Here is a 13,956-nt window from a genome sequence, read left to right as displayed (position 1 = left end):
GAGTGGAGAGGAAAAAGAAAACATTTTTACTAGCCAAGAAGCTGTTAACAATGAGGCATATTGTGGAAGAGCATTAATTATGCTTTGCCACATAATTTAGGTATGGAGACATCCAGCTCTTATGAAGCAACTAAAGAGACTAAGCTGCTAAACCCCTTAGAATCACTGTAAAGATCACTTTGCATCTAAAATAACCGAAAAATACCAATATTCTTGACCCAAAATCTTTTTCAGATTAAACTTCCTCCCTTTTATAAGGTTCTGAATTAAGTCATTTCAGAGCATTGAAATTTAAAACTACTGAAAGTGTATGAGAGTGAGCAAAACTGAGAAGTGAAAATCGACCAAATAATTTGTGAGTGTTCTTATAACATAGCAGCAACATTACACATTGCATCACCTTGTTGCAATAGTGCTTAGGTTGCATATGTTGTAGATAATGTGCAAGATTGTGAGCATTTTGAGGGTGGGAGGTTTTAGATTACCATAATCTAAGCAAGATGTGTGAGGTAAGGTGTTGGCTTCTAGATGATAAATCTGTTTTTATGATTTCCTGAAATTTACTGACATTGCCAAAGTACTGACTGAAAGCGTATCCCCCACTCTGGTCACGGGAGTGACTTTTGCACCGTGTGGGAACTGGTCTGTTTGTCTGTCTCTGCTGTGGGTTTTGCTCACCAATTTGGAAAGTTTTCGGCTGCTAGTGTGTGTTATTTGTATCAAACTTATGAAAGAAGTGAGTGTTAAACCCCAGGTTTTTGTCAAACCTTCTTTGAAGCCACAGACTTGTTGACTCTTTGGGGACAGCTGCTTGAGGATGATTGCAGGAAAGGGACAGGAAATCTCCCTGCTGAACAGTCTGTCCAGCAGAGGAGTGGCAGTGCCCTTCTTGAAATAAGTGTTCGGATGCAGGCTTGAAGTGATGAAAAGTTTAGCCAAGGTATTGAGGGAGAACAGGAAAAAGTACTTTTTCACGTGACCTTGTACAAGTGGGTTTGGTGTTTATTTATGCTGGGGTTCAGTCCTGAGTTTCAGCCAGTAGACCAGAGTCCTCTCCAAAGGGCTCATTGAAATGGAAATGGTTTTGCCCTGCTGCTGTGGAATGCAAATTATTTTAGGAATGTTCCTGGGTCTTGAGGCTTTCTAAAGCTCACACTTACAAGATTTATTTTTTTTAGCTCATTTTATCCAATTCTCATAGGAAAATAAGGATCCAGAAAGATGATTGGTGCCTTGATCCTGACCCAGCAAAATATGAAGTGTAGGTTTGTCTTCATGTGTACAAATAGTTCCCTTCAAGTTAGTGGTGGGAAAACATGGGAAATGCAGAATTGCTTTGCTGGATTGAAGTCAAAATTCTGAGTGCTTTGCAAAGCCAAAAAACAAGAGCAGTCCTCAGTAAGGCAGGCTGGCATGAGATGCTGTTTGGTGTCTTTTCCTAGGAGTTTGTCTCCCTTTTGTTACTATCTCTTTTTAAAAAATCTATATAATAGCTTTTCTTGTTATCAGGGCACTGGAGATGGGCAAAGGCTTGTGTTTGATGTCTTGTCTGCCACAGATCTTCTGCTGACCGAAATAGACCAGTGTCAACTGATACAGGCTTGGAAAATATGGTGAGAGACAGTGCCATATTTCAGAACAGGAAGAATTCGCTTTGAAACATGGAGTGGGATTTGTTCATCTTTCTGTTTCTGGTATCAGGACACAGGATATAAGATGTATTTACATGTAATGAAAATTGGGGGTTTTTTTCCTTTAAACTGAAAACAGACTTGGATAGTTGAGTTGCCTGTGTGTGGACCATATTTGCTGATGCTACATGTTGAAGTGATCGTAAGCAAGTTAGAGTATTGATTGGTTGGTGGAGGGAAGTAAGGCAGGATCTTTTTATGTATCCGGATTTAATGCTTGGTATAGCTTTGCAGAAATATTAGCCAAGGGATCCAAAAATTTTCAACAGGATGACTCTTGAAGTCACTGGGAACTGACAGGGCTCTTAGTTGCTTGCATACCACTGTGGAGATGCGTATATAGTTATAAAGTTTCCTTCAGAAGCAGGACCAGTTTATGTACTTGTATAGTGTTTGTGTATCTGTAAACACAATTTAAAACATTATCATGAAGGTATACAAAATATCTTTAATAAATACATTAGAGAAAACATCCTTGAGCACATGACTTTTGTACATTCATGTACATAATGAGGATGTACATACATGTACATCCTCATGATTTTGTACAGTTCTTTTACCTCTGCATAGTCCTTTGTAAAAGAGAAAGACATTACATTTATAACATTGGGTTTTCCTTATTTTTTACATTCACAAATAAGACTTACTTAGGGGCCTTCTGCAATATTAGTGAGTCAAATTTCTGGATTGTGGACACAAGCTTTCATATGTTGTACTTCACAAGCTTTTTTGCTTAATCAAGGGAAAAGATGCAGAATCCTGTACATAAAGAAAAAGATGATGGCAAATCAGTTTTTCTCTTTTGTAATTATGAAATAATACCATGACTTGAAAAAAAACCCAAGTAATTGTAAAAGTACAAATTATACTATTTTATGTTGTAAATAAAGTGATTTATAATTTCATCTATTTTGCTAGTGAGGGACTCTGCATATGATAGACTAAAAATGCACAGAATATCACTGTTGGTAGTGACATCAAACAAACATAAATCATATGTTTGAGGGGTTGTACTTAGCGTGCACTAAATCCTGATATGGAGGTACATGTGGGACTAACACAAACTTGAGAAAATCTCCGTGGATTTCTTTACATGAAGATTTTGGCCATGCATATAATCTTTCCCTGTTAGTACTCTGTTAATCTTAAGCAATTTCTACATCATTATTATTGTCTTTCTTGTTCATGAATTTGGGAGAAGAGAAACTATGTCAGCAGTTAGCCCAGCACAAGCGCTAGCAGTAGCCAGAAGAACACAAGCAAGGACATCAGTGGAATGCTAATGCTGTGTGATAGATTCCTTGTCTCCGGAAGGTGTTTTCTTCTGAGGGATTGCAACCTGAGTCATCAGGTGTGCTGAAAGTTAAACCCCAGCAACTGATTTCTGTGGTGGTGGAAAGAGAGTCCTTCCTGATTTAATCTCAGTGTAAGTAGGTTAAGTGTGGTTTTCCTGTCACATCTTTGCTTGTGCATTTTAGACATCTGCAACTCTATTACTTACCGTAGATGTCTTGAAAAAATACATTTACTTGTCTTTTACTTTTACTTAGTTAAAATATGATAAAAGGTACTTAGATAACAATGTCACTTACATGAGGCTGTTGTGAATCTATAAATGACTTGTGCTGGGCATTCTTCTGAGTATCCAAGGGATAACAGTGCCCCTTTTCAGCTGCATGAGTAAGGTGGACAGATGACTTCACATAGTGAGATTAGTCTTTTGGTGACTGGTTAATTAATGTGCCTCTTTGGTGGGCAGCATGAAACTGAGGTGCATTTGGGGGCTGTATAATGTCAGATCACTACAAAGAGTCTGCCTGTGTTTACAGTTGTCTTTGTTTTTGAACCTTGTTTTCATGTGGAAAGCAATGTAAGGAATCCTGTAATAACCTCTGAGGACTTGGTGGGGGGCAGAAGCTGACTGGTCCAGAACAGCCACGTTTCAACTCACAGTGGGTTCATAATTCAGAGGCTCTGATCCAAGTCTTTGTCTCTGCATGGCACAGGTCTCTTTTGCAGGCAGCATGTTCTCTTGTTATCTACAGATGGCATCGTTTTGCAAGCACAAGGGTATCACCCACAGTGTGAAAGCTTTTCCTGTTGCTGCCACTTTTGTCTCTTCCCATATCTGGGCCTGCTTTTCCCTTGGCTTTCTGTGTTATGATGCCAGGGAAGATAGATGTACATCTTCTGAAAGAGAGGTCAGTGGAAGAGCTCTGTGATATGAGCCCACGAGAGAATCCTTGGGTGTTACATGCAGGGCAGCTGTCTCAAACAGCAAGTTGTAGTCTTACACTGCAGAGATTGCAAAGGTCCCTCACACAGCACTTTCCTGGCTTCCCTTGCCATGGAGTTTGTCATCGCTGGTAAAGATGAGCTTCAAGGTCAGGGAAACAAGTGCTTTTTGATGAAACCTTGTCATCCTCCTGGAACTCTGCAGTGACCTGCAGCAGCTGTAGAAGGTGGAGTCTTTGTTGCCCTTCTTGCTGGCTCCCAGTGTGAGCCACTGGTTAGCAAGGAAGTTATCAAGGCCATTGCTGGCAGCCTTCATGGATGTCTCGTGCATCATAAACAGCCCCATAGGTCCTGTGCAGGCTGGTTTTCCTTGCTGTGCATTTCCTTGTGGACTTCACCTTTCCTCTGGTGTAGCAGTGACTTTGATCCTCATTGTAGATCCTCCTCATGAACCATACTTGGTTCCATACTTCAAAACTGCTGCCTATTTTCAATACTTCCATGTCTTCTGCACCAGAACAGAGCAAGTAACAGGCATTTTATTTCCCACTGTGGGCTCTGGACATATCAGGACTGTCCCTTGAGACTGGATCACCATCGTATGTATCTGAGTCATACATGCCCACAGTGTGCCCACTACAATCACTTATAGAACATAAAATGCATAGTCTCTGAATTTTTGCCAGTGGTGGAGCAACTGAAAATAACCCAATCCCTAAAATCCTGTCTCCTACACAAAATACACTGTGACACGTCCTTCTAGGCAGTGCAGAACCCATTCCCACTTCCTCTAATGGGTGCAAACCACTTTCCACCACCACAAAGCATTGAACTTTTCATCATTCAAAGTGCATGTAATCACTGCTTTGCTATCTTTTGACTGTTAACTATCTATTTATTTAACCCATCAAGTCTTCCTCAGCCTAAATGACTAAGTTATTTTCCTGATACCTGAAAGCCTGTAAAAACCTCATTAAGCTTTGCCTCACATTTTCTAGGCTGCAATTTTCATGTATGGGAAACATCCACCACTCAGCTTCTCTTCCTCTTCTGCCCATTCATTGATGAGAAAGGAGGCTACTTAAGAGCAACTGCAAACAACTTATTTTGGCTGTGTGGGCAGCACAGCAAATTTGGGGAATATACCTGCAATCCTTTGTCTAAAGGTCAGTGTGGTTCATGGCCAGGCACCTGAGCTTGCATGTGGCCAGAAACTGCCAGGCACCGTGCCTGCTTGGCACAGCATCTATGGCTGGCACAGCTCTGTGTGTGTTGGAACCCCCTTGGTCAGAGGGCAGTACACTGCACAAGGGGAGCCCTCATACCCTTGAAGAAGGAGAGAGATTTACAGTATGGTTTTGTGTAGCTAGGATGATGGGCAGTTCTGGGTCCCTGTTGAGGATAACTGCAGGTAAGAGCTGGCATAGCTTATGAAAGAGCTCGTAGTTCTGCTTAAACTCCCCTGCCCCTGCAAATGCAGGTCAAGCTTTGTTGTACTTATCCTCACCCTGTCAGAGAGAAAGTGTGAACCAGCTGTTGGGAGAGGAGCAGTTCTTTGTGGTGGTGTGCCTGTGATGGTGTTCTTCTATCCTGAGAGTGGGTTGTGTTGCAGTGACTGGGATGCCCTCACAGAGGTGCTCCCTCTTGGTCTGTAGTTTCTGTGCCCTTCCCAAGGGCTGGACTTGGGCATTAGGGGTTGCTGTTGCTAACACTGTTTCATCATAGAGATGTACAGGGGGAAAAATTTCTCAGGCGTCAGTGGCCTGTGGAGAAAAACATTTTGGTGATTTACCTCCAAAATGACATCATAGAACAACTCAGCCAAAACTTAATTGGGATATTCATGGACCATAGTGTCACTGTAACAATGGAGGATATGTGGGGGCCAGAGAGGGCATGGACTGAGGCTGTACTTCCTCATGGCAGATGTGTGACAATGAAAGTATACTACTGACTCAAACCATATGGAAGGGAAGAGCTTGTGTTTTGGTGGTTTACCAGGTAATTACCCTGCAGATTGAACGCAAACACAATTAAATCATTTTATCACAAATCTAGTTATTCAGTGGGGGAAATGAAATCTCTATTAGTTGATGGCACTGCTTTGACAGTGATAACATGTAGCCTGCTTTTTCTGGGGATGACGAAGTCTGGTGTGTGTACAGTCACATATGGATGCCATTGAAGTCCACTGTTCCCTCTGCAAGGGCTATATTTTTAGAAATTAATACCACAGACAAGAGTCTTGGTCTCAGCCAGAATGGCATGAAACTGCAGAGTAGATTTTTTTCAGAAATCAAGTCTTTTCTGGGTGATGGAAATCAGACTAGGACACTTGCTCCTTAGGAAGCCTGCTGTCAGCATGCCTATTTTATCTGGAAAGAGGACTCACTGATGTCCCTCTAGCATGTGGGCCCCTTTACTTCTGCTTTCTCTCAGCACAACTCAGTTCTCGCAACCAGCCCAAGTTAATTTGGAAGTATCTTAGTAACTATCATTGTATTTTTAAAAATGAAGATTTTTTGGACCCATTTCAGTCAGTAACAAAATACAGTTGTCTTCATCAGAGTCATGTTTTCATAGAATCATAGAATAATCTAGGTTGGAAAAGACCCTTCAGATCATCGGTCCAACAATTAACCCAGCACTGCCATGTCTCTAAGCACCATATCTACATTTTTTTAGAAAAAATCCACAGAAATGGGGACACTTCTCATGGCAGCCTGTTCCAGTGCTTGACAACTCTTTTGATTAAGACTTTTCTCATAATATCTAGCCTAAACCTCTCATGGCACATCTTGAGGCTGTTTCCTCTTGTCCCGTCCCTTGTTACTTGGGAGAAGAAACTCATCCCACCTGGCTACAACCTCCTTTCAGGCGTTGTATAGAGTCATAAGGTTTACTCTATACAACAGAACTTCCTTTCCCCATAGCTTCCTTTTCTCCAGGATAAACAAAGCCAGTTCCCTCAGCCGCTCCACACAAGCTCTGTGCTCCAGACTCTTCACCAGTTCTGTTGCCCTGAACTCACTCCAGCCTCTCAATATCTTTCTTGTACTGGGGGACCCAAAACCGAGCACAGAATTTGAGGTGAGGCCTCACCAGTGCTGAGTACAGGGGGACAATCCCTGCCCTGCTCCTGCTGGCCACACCATTGCTGATCCAGGCCAGGATGCCATCGGCCTTCTTGGCTACCGGGGCACAGCTGGGTCATGCTCAGCTGCTGACCAGCATCCCCAGGTCCTTTTCTGCCAGGCCACTTCCCAGCCACTCTTCCCCAGCCTGTAGCCCTGCCTGGGGCTGTTGTGACCCAAGGGTAGGACCCAGCACTGGGCCTTATTGAACCTCTTTCATTCACCCTGATTCATACACACACACACACACACACACACACACACACACACACACACCTTTAAACACTGCCTTAAACACTGCCTGATTTATACAGGACATAAAATGGCATACACTGATGTGATTTGTATTGGTATTTGTGTGTCCCCTTACTAATACAGGCATTATTATTTCTGTAGCTCCAAGTAGCCTTATTCAGTCATTGGAATACCTGTGTTTTGGGGATTGCTCAGACAGCTACAGAAAACTCAGATTCTACTCCTGTGGTCAAAAACCAGCAAATGAATGGGAAGGGAAAAAAATGAATGAGGTCAGCAAAAACCAAAACCCTCCAGAAGTCCTTCAAGAGAGCAAATAATATATCTTGTCCTATATTTGGTTAATATTCTTTTTGACTGTGCAAGGGTTGGGACTGTTAGAAATATCAGGCTTAAACACAGAATAGCATGCAATGGGGTAAAATACATGATGCTTGAAAATTCTCTTGCAATTGATGCCTGGAAAATACATAATAATAAAAGTTAATGAAGATGTGGAATACAGTGAACTGCTCTTAATTAAAATGCATTACATTAAGATTGTCAGTTTACATGGTCTGTGAAATGAAGTGAAATCAGTTTTTCTTGTCCTCTAAAAACTGAAGTTTTTCCTTTTTAGATTTCTGTAGCTATGTTCTTATTTCCTAAAGAACTAAAAGACTATGCATATGATTATTAGCATGAGATATAAACATGAATAGCCCTAGTTCAGAAAACTGATAATTCTTTTTTCATTTATTTTGTGTAGGTTTCCTTTGCCTGATCTGTAAACATGTCCACAGACCTGCTCTGTAAGTACATTTCCATCATCCCACAGTGATTTTTTGGTACCATATGTTTTTATCGGATTCCCAGATGTACTCATGATTGATGTCTTTTATCTGAAGTATAAAGTCTGCTTTTACATTTGCGTTGCTTCTGGGACATCTGTGAAACAATATTACCATTATAATCAATGAGATTATTCTTGGAGTAAAGCATGACTTAATGTGAGTAAAATTGTAAAAATCTGGCCCAAGTATAAGAACAGACTGGTTCATTGAGATTTAAAACTGCAATTCTCTCTAAAATGTTTCATCTATCTTTGGCACAAATACCATCTCAGATTACTGCAGAGTGATGTGCTCGGGGTTTTTTAATCATCTTGTGAATTTAACTCCTGTGCTTCCAAGGCATCATTATCCCAGTCACATCCAAATCTCCTGCCGTATCACTATAATTTGTCCTTCTTCTTAGCAGAAAAGTGCTATATCCTTATGCTTTGCTGTCGTGACTACCACGGAAGGTTGTTGCTCACGTTTCCCAGATACTTGCACTCTCTCACTCCAGCTTAAGTTATCTGAAGCATTAAGCACATTTTTTTCTGCTTGTTGATCAGATCTACATGCTTTCTTTTGGAGTCCCTCCAGTGCCTCAGCTGCCTTTTTTTATCATTGCCTCCAAGGGCTGCCCAGCTGCTCACTGTGCAATATAAGAGAGGGAAATTTCAGACACACATTTTATCATTCTTCAGTACTTCCTTAGAGGAACAAGGAAAACAGGATTCGGGGTTTATTCATTGAAACTGCAATCAGTTAATAAATATAAAACCATCAGTGGCTTAATGGAAGGTAGCAATTATATGTGGAGATCAAGTTATTTGTTAAAATGCATTTTTAAAGTTTCTACTGTGAGATGGAAATTTCGAGGCATGCTTAAATGCTATTTAGATACAGAGAGAACTCTAAAACAAGGAATGTTATATGCCTGACTGTATTGTATTCAACAGGCAAAACTATCATCAGGAGTGAAATACTAAAGAAAGCAGAGGGCAGGGTGACTGCACAGGGGTTGTAGTCAAGACTCCTCAGCTGTACTCAGATGTTTGGCTCTTTTAGGAATTTTATCCACTGGCAGTTTCATTTTTCTTTTTTTCAGCTCAGCAACAGTGCGTTTCTCGTGTTCCCCCAATGATCAGGGAGCTAGAGAAGTTGTCACCTGCATAGAGGCTGAAGGAGCTGGGTGTGTTCTGCTCAAAGAAGAGGAGGCTCAAGGGGATCAAGTCATGGTCTTTCAGTACAAAAATGGTGGTTATAGAAAAGGAGTTAGAAGCAGCCTTTCCCCAGGCATGCACTGTGACAGGACAAGAGGCGATGGCCACGAGATAGGGGAGGTGCTTGTGCATGCAAGGGGCATTTTCAGTGAGGGATCAATCAAACATTGGAATGAGCTGCTCAGGGAAGTGGTGGAGTTGCTCACACCAGACGTATTCGAGATACAGCTTGACAAGGCCCTGGGTAAGGCTATTAAAGGACCTGCATTCAGGAAGAGTCTCAGCTAGTTGATCATTGCAGGTCTCCTGCAACTTCAGTAATTCTGCAATTCTGTATTTCCTTGTGTTCTCAGCTGTCTTCTGTGCAGTGAGCCATCATCCCTACCAGCTGTCCCTGGTCTTCTCAGTATGGTACTGCTTGTGCTGTGCCAGATCCTGTGATACTTGCTCATGTTAGTGGGATAGACATTTGTCTTCTCACTTGGAGACGTGTCAGTGGCCTGGAGGCAGTGCCAGTGCTGAGGGAACTCTCCAGTTTCCAGCTGGTGGGTGTTTGTGACAGCCTGGTAGTGCCTTGGTAAAACATCAGTGCACAGAGAATGCTAAAGAATGACATGACAAATCTCTACAGGTGTGAATTGACTTCAGAGCTTTATGTCTGTCTATATGTAAATAAATATTTCAGGGCCAGCCTGTGAGCTCAGTACTAGCATATACTGACAAGCAACAAACACTAGGGTGTGTGTGAGGGATAATATCTACCAGACTGTGTTCCAGTTAAGGAATTTGGATATAACCAAACTGTGGGGGAAAAGAGAAGAAGATGAGAAGCATTTAGAATTGTGGAGCTGGTGCCAGGTGGTTTCAGCACCAGGTCTCTGGCTCTTACTGTTTAGCAGTAGATGTGTAGCCTAACCACCAGTCCTTAAGCTTGACCATGACATTGTCTTTTTGTTCAATACAAGGTCAAATTTTAGCATTAAAAATCTTGTTCCAGGTTACAATAATCAAGACAAGATGTATAATGAAAAAAAGTAAAAATTCTAACCAAATGGGAACAAACCCCCTTAAATTCCTTAGGAAAAAACCCTCTGCAGTCTAGGGCAAATTGCACAAAGAAAATATCGTGGTTGCACAATACAAGGGCTGCTGCAGCTAGACCTCAAACTCCAGCAGCTAAGTCTTCAAGCTTGTGGAAATAAATCAGAAAAGCCAACATTCCAGAGAAGTTTCAGCACAATGAATTTGAGGTAGCAAACATTTCTCCGGTTTAGATGGAGAAGCTAAGGAAAAAAAAAGACGTTTATGAAAAGTCTGTCAGCTACTGAGGTTCGGCTGGTCGGGGAAGCAGCAGACTTCCCTTGGAGCTTGTTTTTCTTTTTATCCTTGGATGAACTGGTGTGCAGTATATTATGCTGCCTGAATGTAGGGGTTTGTCACGGTTAGCGCCGGGGGCTGTCCCAGGAATGCAGGAAGGCGATGGGCGTGAATGGAGCGTGCAGTGCTCGGTGGGGACAGAGCCCGCTCTTCTCTTCGCGAAACCTGTTGCTGCTCCTCTCAGCCCAGCCGGCCAAAGCCAGGCAGGAAAGGAGGTGGGTCTTTGATCTCTTTGTTGTAGCTGCTCCCTGGGAATTTGCTGAAATCAATGCCCTGTTTTCCTGAAGAAATGAATGGCTATGCCTAACTAGCTTTGTGAAGCGCTGGGGAATTCACTGCTTCTGTTTATTGACAGCTGAAAAGGAGCACATGGTCCTGAATGGGTCCTCCTAGGGAAACAAAACAGAGTGGAGTTAGACTTAGTTGAATACAGGGGCATTTGGAAAAGTCTGCCGAAGGAGGATGACATGGTTCCTTACACCCTGGACTAGCATAGCCTGACTTTTTACTAAAATTGCCATTTAAAATAAGGTAAGGTTTGTTTTGATTTCCCATATATAGTGCGATTATGAAATGTTTGCAGTTCTGTTCTTGAGTGCAAAACCAATGTTTGAGTTGTATTCTGTCATGGGAAATACCTAAGTAACTCTTGTGCTGTTTCTAGCCTCTGTGTGAGTTCATTTGTTCTTTATCTAATGGTGATTAATGAATATGAAAAATAATACAAAATCAGTATTCAGATCTTCCAGTCTTACATGAACATCAATCATTCATGTAAGCTATGATATGTATTTTTTATGCCTTTGAAAATCAGCTGAGTTGCATCAGATGATTTCTTAACTGGTACAGACTGCTGTGTCAATACTTACACACAAGGCAGTGACTAACGAGAGGGCCTGTCTGGCAGAGAATCTGGGAATCTCAAAGTCCTTTGAAATGTGAGGATATATTTCCAAACTTCTGTTTCCATGTGTGGACTCCAGGCAAGAGGCAGACTGACCACTATGCTTGCTGCTGGCTTTAGGTGTACATGGGTTTTTTGTAAAGACAGAAAAGAATAGCGAGAGGAGTATGATGATGAAGCAGCAGTATTTTCATTGTGCAAGTCCAGAACAGTTTATTAGACCAAGGGCATTTGGTGTGTAATTCATATGTAAATTTTCTACTGAAAACAGGAGAACAAATTGCCGGAGTTTCTACATTAGTTTCTGTGGTGAGTGAAGGAAAAGATCTGGGCTCATGCAGCTACAACTTCCAGGTGTGGCCCAATTACAATAGAAGGAAAAACCTTAAGTAATGCCATTTCTTCCTTTGTTATTTAAGTGTAAGGGCAAGCTCAGAGCAGAGTAACTGCTGCCATGCAGCCTTGTTCTTACATGGCAGTAGGAATTGCTGGGGTTTTGTTGCAAACCCCATTAAAAGTGTCTGTGCATGAGTGCAGTAGTTTGAAAACTCTCAAGTTGTCCCCTCATTTTGAGAGAAATGCTTGGGAAGTTTCATGTTTTGTTGGAATAGTTTGTGTTCCTCAGTCTGGCATTTTTTTCTTCGAGTGATTTTGAGCTAGTATTCTTAACTAGTTTTGTTGCATTTTGTGCTTTTCCCAGCAGATAACTTATCTGTTTTTCTTGGAAGAATTTGGGCTCCATATGCAAACATGCTTTCTTTAGATTACCTTGTGATTCTTAAAATGAAAATACATTGCTTAACTGTAGAGCATCAACATGTTTGCTTGTAGCTTTTGCTGTTAAGTTTCCAAGATTTTCAGAGAGAAAAAGCATTAAAAAAAAGCAAATGCATTTATAATTTTGACTAAGATGTGGAAACACTGAACTCAAGGAGGCACATATCAAAGTTTGTAGGCTCTGTTGTCATTACTGTTATCCGAATGTGTCAAGACTGTGTTTTGACCTCACTTAAGTGTATTTATGCATGATAGGCATTGGAAGCCATTAAAATGTAAAGCTAAAGCTAATATAAAGTTAACATTTAAGTTGGACAGGAGAGATATTTGTAGGTCCTTTTAGTGCTGTAATCTAGATGTGTTATGAAAACGTTGACCAGTGAGGGTTCCTGGGTACTTGTAGTGGTGCAAATAGAAAGGAATCGCAGTTGCGGAAAGCGCAGTTGATCGGGGCTTTTTTAGTTGGTGTAATGGGGAAGCAAGTGGGTGATTCATGTGTGACACGGAAGGTGGCACTTGTTCCCTGTTCCTCGGGTGATAAGACAAGGCAGAGTGTGTTATGTTTAACTCACTGGACTGGAAGGTGCTTAGGCAGATGTGAGTGGGGAGGTGCGTAGGGATGTTCTGGCAGGACAGTTGTCCCTTCGCCTCTTCTAACATCTTTGTAAAATATGAAATTGTTTTTACCTGTTGGCAGTGTTGAAGTGGAAGAAGTATAAAATGTTTGATTTCTAACCAGCAGAGTAAAATATACTAAATATAAGGTGAGATATGTAATCATACACAGCTTTAAGTAAACATGTATGTTAAATAACCAGAGTTATGTAAATATGTATCTGCATTTCTCCCAGGGTGATGCCTCTAACATCTGTTCATCTTGTTCTTTAAGCTAGGAAGGTATGAAAACAGGAACAAATTCTTTGCAACTTTGCATTGCAAGATTGCTTCTTAGATTCACATAAGAATTTATTTGTGTGTGTGCGTGTGACTTTTGCAAATAATTTTTTAAAACCACAGATTAATCAAAAATCTATAAAAAGTGTTTGCATTTTATTTGATCTCAAACTGAGATTACTGTCAGCAGAATAAATAGAGCTGTATGGAGATACTTTATAATCTGAGTTGAGAGCTTAATCTATAGAAAAAATCTGCAATTTTTGCAATTTTTATGCAATTCTCTTATAATAATCATCTACTTTGTATTTCTGTGTCTTACAGGCTGTTCTTATGCCTCAGGAGAATAGTTATTGTAAGGAAAATGTACTACACTGCTGTCTAATTTGTTGCTGCCAATCTTATCAGCCTTCTTTAATCGGTCTGTTAAAGAAGTGCAGGTAGAGATAATTTCTTTATTACAATATCAGTCAAGACATTAGCTAATTATCGTATGGTTCCCCACAAAAATATTTTTTGTAGGAAAAACATAAATGTTGGATCTTAGGAAAAAGAAAATGAGTGAATGGAAACACAGACATGATACTTGCACATGTGAGTATTTTTTCACAGAAATAAATTTTTGTCTCTGTTCAGCAGCAGAGCTTCTGAATGCCT

General features: G+C 41.0%; 1 protein-coding gene across 1 annotated transcript in view; it reads left to right on the top strand.

Annotated features, from left to right (window-relative positions):
- Nucleotides 1-13,956, top strand: part of PLAGL1 (PLAG1 like zinc finger 1) — a 47,747-nt gene that overhangs the window by 9,352 nt on the left and 24,439 nt on the right. Inside the window, exon 2 of the mRNA XM_066546909.1 lies at nucleotides 8,064-8,106. Within this exon, the coding sequence (XP_066403006.1) occupies nucleotides 8,088-8,106 (19 nt within the window). The 5' untranslated portion in view covers nucleotides 8,064-8,087. The remainder of the gene's footprint in view (nucleotides 1-8,063; nucleotides 8,107-13,956) is intronic.

This window comes from Molothrus aeneus, chromosome 3, assembly GCF_037042795.1.
Source record: "Molothrus aeneus isolate 106 chromosome 3, BPBGC_Maene_1.0, whole genome shotgun sequence".
In the NCBI taxonomy this organism is placed as follows: Eukaryota; Metazoa; Chordata; class Aves; order Passeriformes; family Icteridae; genus Molothrus; species Molothrus aeneus.
The sequence above is the reverse complement of the archived record's forward strand: the minus strand, read 5'-3'. Positions and strand labels throughout refer to the sequence as shown.